The sequence below is a fragment of the Neomonachus schauinslandi genome, chromosome 2 (genome assembly GCF_002201575.2).
Source record: "Neomonachus schauinslandi chromosome 2, ASM220157v2, whole genome shotgun sequence".
NCBI lineage: Eukaryota > Metazoa > Chordata > Mammalia > Carnivora > Phocidae > Neomonachus > Neomonachus schauinslandi.
Window position 1 is genome coordinate 133,360,716 of NC_058404.1, and position 4,171 is coordinate 133,364,886.

General features: G+C 40.3%; 1 protein-coding gene across 1 annotated transcript; it reads left to right on the plus strand.

The window, feature by feature from the left end:
- The first annotated feature begins 832 nt into the window (after positions 1 to 832).
- On the plus strand, positions 833 to 3,538 carry C2H4orf36 (chromosome 2 C4orf36 homolog). The gene is made up of 3 exons (XM_021702454.1): positions 833 to 897; positions 2,756 to 2,910; positions 3,375 to 3,538. The coding sequence occupies exons 1-3, from the start codon at positions 833 to 835 to the stop codon at positions 3,506 to 3,508; spliced, it is 354 nt and encodes a 117-aa protein (XP_021558129.1). The 3' UTR covers positions 3,509 to 3,538.
- Positions 3,539 to 4,171: the final 633 nt, after the last annotated feature.

Here is a 4,171-nt window from a genome sequence, read left to right on the forward strand (position 1 = left end):
GGGCTCGGCAGGCGGCCGAGGCTCCACCCGCTTCCCCAAGCCGGGTGCTGCTCGGAACTGCACGCCCGGGCCGGGGAGAGGCTCGCCCCTCCGAAGTGTGCATGGGAGGGGCGGTGGGCGTGGCGTGGGAGGGGCATGTACGGTGGGCCGCTTCCTGGTAAGCTGAGATTTTTGAAAAAGGGAAAACCTGGGAAGGTTTACCTCCTTTAAAGGGCTGGGGCGGGGAACGGGAAGTTCCGGTACCCGCAGACCCGTTTGTCGCTTAACATTGCCAAAGTCAGACACGTTTGGGTGAGGTGTTTGAGCCAGTTTGGCAGGCTTGGGAAGTGATGGAATGCCGATGTCGTTACCTTGGCATTTTCTCCGTACATGGCAAAAAATTATAAAATGAGTTCATGGAAAATGAAAGAGAACACGGTTGTACATTAGGAGTTCAGCTTCAAGGAATATTTTATTAGGGACGTTCTGACATTCAGAAATGCTTTTTTTTTTTTTAAAGATTTTATTTATTTATTTGACAGAGAGAGAGACAGAGAGGGAACACAAGCAGGGGGAGTGGGAGAGGGAGAAGCAGGCCTCCTGCCGAGCAGGGAGCCCAATGCGGGGCTCTGTCCCAGGACCCCGGGATCATGACCTGAGCTGAAGGCAGACACTTAACGACTGAGCCACGCAGGCGCCCTAAAAATGCTTTTTCTAAATCTTTTTATTATGTGGATATTAAAGTGAAAACCATTAATTCTGTGAGTTGCAAACATTTCAGGTAAAGCGAACAGAGTATGCCAGTCATTCCATCAGGCACCTATGTTAAGAACTTGGACGGTGGAAATTCACCATGGCTTATGGCTTGCCAAGAAAGAACACAGTGAAGACCATATTGCGGGGCAGTTGTTATAAAGTGTAAGTATTTTCCTCACGGTGAGCACTGACGGCGTGGGGAGTGTCCTTGGTAAAATAGAAGTACCGAAAACCCTTAGGTTCTCCATGAGATACTGGACTATGCGAGGTGTTTTCAGTTATCTGAATAGGGATTTTTTTAAAAGGGAAAATACTTTTGATAAGAATTTATACATTATCGTACTTGGTCTTTACAACAAAACAACACAAACAGGTTTGGCGAAGTGGGTTGATCAAAGTCACGCAGTCATGGAGTAAACAAGTGACAGAGATGGAAGTCTGTCTTCTGACTCCAAAGCAACATCTACTACTGTCAACTACGTTAAAGTACCTCTGTAGATAGTATAAATCTACCTAAAAATGTCTTGGTGTCAGGTATATCTCTTTTTTTTTTTCTTAAGGTTTTTGTTTTTGTTTTTTTTAATTTGTTTACCTGAGAAAGAGAGACAGGAAGAGCGAGAGAGTACAAGCAGGGGGAGCAGCAGGCAGAGGGAGCTATGAACTTTGCTCTCTCCCCCACCATATCTTATATAGCCTAATGATTAAGACCTCAGATCCTAGAGTCTGACTTTCTGGTTTCAAATCCTAAACCCATGAACAACAGCCTTGTGATCTTGAGCAAGTTGTTCTACTCCTGTTTCCTAATCTCTCAAATGAGCATAATAATAGCACCCGCCTACCTCATAGGGTTGCTGTGGCAATTAAAGGTGTTCATATGTGTAAACTGATTAAGACAGTGCCCAGCATATAGTAAGTGCTAGATAAAAATTAGCTGTTTTATTGCTCATCTTTCCAAATCAACATATAAGGATAAACCTCATTCTTCCATTCTGTGTATGAACCACAGTGTGTTTAATCAGGCTCTTCTTGATAGACATTAAGGCTATTTTGTGAAATTTTTTTGGACAAACAATGCTTCAGTGAACATTCTTATAAATACATCTTTGTGCCCTTGTTCAAATGCATTTATAATCATTGTAGACCTCAAGTCGCTCCTTAAAGTTAGATGATGAAGTAGCAAGGAAGCTGGAGGAGGAGAACAAGTAGACCCATGTACAGAATACTCGTTTCCCCGATTTGTACCAAAGCAGGTCTTTCACCTTTCCTCGTGTATGGACTCTCTGAGATGAGAAACATGTAGTTGACATTTTAAATTTCCAAATTAGAAATTATATAAAACAATTCATTTGAGGTTCATGGTGATTATTTTTAATATTATAGTTTGGGATTTCCTCCCCCACTTCTCCAGTTTTCTGAGGATTCTCTTGGTACTAGTGCTTCTAAATAACTAACCCTAGGCTAAGTACCAACTCTGGTTCTTAATTAACTTCCATGTCTCTGTTTCCTTATCTACCTGCATGGTGGTTGTAAAGATTAAAATAAGATCACACACGCAAAGCCCTTGTGTATGCCAAGCACCCTGCTCAATGCACGAGTATTCCCCCTTTTCCCTTCCCTAATATGACCATATTTGTGATCAGCCATAAAAGACTTGGAGTGTACAGTTCCTAACTATATCCTCTTAAAAGACATGGAAAGATTGGATTGACTGCAGGGAGGCTATTTTTGAACAAAAGTTCCTGCCATCATAATTTATCATAATTTTTCAATATATCTCTACATTAGTGTGTGTGTATATATATATATATATATATACATAAAATATACACATTATACATTATACATTTAATGTAAAGCCCCTTCTCCTGGCTAGATGTACAACTCTGGAAAATCCTGAATTCCCCCCATAAGCGAAAATATCTAGTGGAAAATGGAACTGAGAGTTAAGATGTCTTCTGTATATCCCACAATAGATGTTCAGTAAATATTTTTTGAATGAATTAATGAATTTTTGCCCCAGACAGGAACCTTGGGAACTTGCACTGCTTACAAAGACCTGGTATACGAACCTAGCCAACATCAAGTTACCTTTCTTGGGAGAAATTACATTTGGTAGCCCTTTATACCTCAGAAAAACTAAAGCCATTAAGAATGCTCTGCTCCCTTCTGCAGAATGTAAGTTCTGTAAGAGCTACTTTAGTAAATAGCAAATTTTATCTGTGTTATTTTGCTTATTATCAGAGAAATGTTTAAATATACTCATTCACACCCATACCCCTCATCTATGTAGCCCTTCTTTTTTTATTTTTTTATTTTTATTTTTTAAAGATTTTATTTATTCATTTGATGGAGAGAGACACAGCGAGAGAGGGAACACAAGCAGGGGGAGTGGGTAAGGGAGAAGCAGGCTTCCCGCGGAACAGGGAGCCTGATGAGGGGCTCGATCCCAGGACCCCGGGATCATGACCTGAGCTAAAGGCAGACGCTTAATGACTGAGCCACCCAGGCGCCCCTATGTAGCCCTTCTTGTTTAGTATCTAAGAATGTGAATTTTGCCATGTGATTCAGTGTTCATTTTTAACAATATTATGCCTGGTGAGAAATGTCAGTTGGATTGCTCCATGTATTTTATTTTCCAGCCATCAAACTTGAAAGGGAGTATGAAATGAAGCGCTTGAATCACCTGAAATGTCAGGAGAACGTAGCTGAGGAAATTCAGCTTTACCTAAGGGAAAGGCAAGTTGGTTTGAGAAGACCTCTTCCACCTAAGTGATATCATCTCATAATCAAATCTGTACTCAGTGCTTTCCACATCCAAGGGAATGAAGGTCTCCAACTTTTTACTGTGTGAAGTTTGTACAGACATATGAATGCCCACTGGTAGATGAGCCAGCTCCTGTGGGTTGATGGACAGCTCTGACAGATCTTCTGTGTCCCTTCCTTTGTACCACAAGAGACAACACTGTAAGTAGATGAAAAAATAGCTGGAATTGAGTCATTTACATGATTATTCATTGTGATTTTTGTAAAATTGCACTAAGGGAAGAGGAAACTCCTTGTCAGAGATATTATTTTGAATTTGCATCTTTGAGATGCCAAAAAGAAGGAGAGAGAAAAATTGTTTCTGTTTTTTTGTTTTTTTTTAAAGATTCTGTTTTTCAGTAATCTTTACATCCAACTTGGGGCTTGAACTCACAACCCTGAGATCAAGAGTCATATGCTCCACAGACTGAGCCAGCCAGGCACCCCAAGCAAAATTCTTTTAAACATGGTAGACTGAAAAATTTTGTTTGGTTAAGAAAAATTTTAGGTTTCATTTTAGTAACTCTTTAGTTTCCGGTGTTCAGTGAAACATCATTTACTATTCTCATACCATACTTTATTTTTATCTATCTATCTATCTATCTATCTATCTATCTATCTATCTATCTATCTA

Excerpts from the sequence above, each read along its gene's own strand:
- C2H4orf36 (XM_021702454.1), top strand. The coding sequence starts at position 833 with ATGGCTTATGGCTTGCCAAGAAAGAACACAGTGAAGACCATATTGCGG. Across the intron at positions 898-2,755 it reads CGGGGCAGTTGTTATAAAGT|ACAGGAACCTTGGGAACTTG; the intron begins GTAAGTATTTTC and ends TTTTTGCCCCAG. Across the intron at positions 2,911-3,374 it reads TCTGCTCCCTTCTGCAGAAT|CCATCAAACTTGAAAGGGAG; the intron begins GTAAGTTCTGTA and ends TTTATTTTCCAG.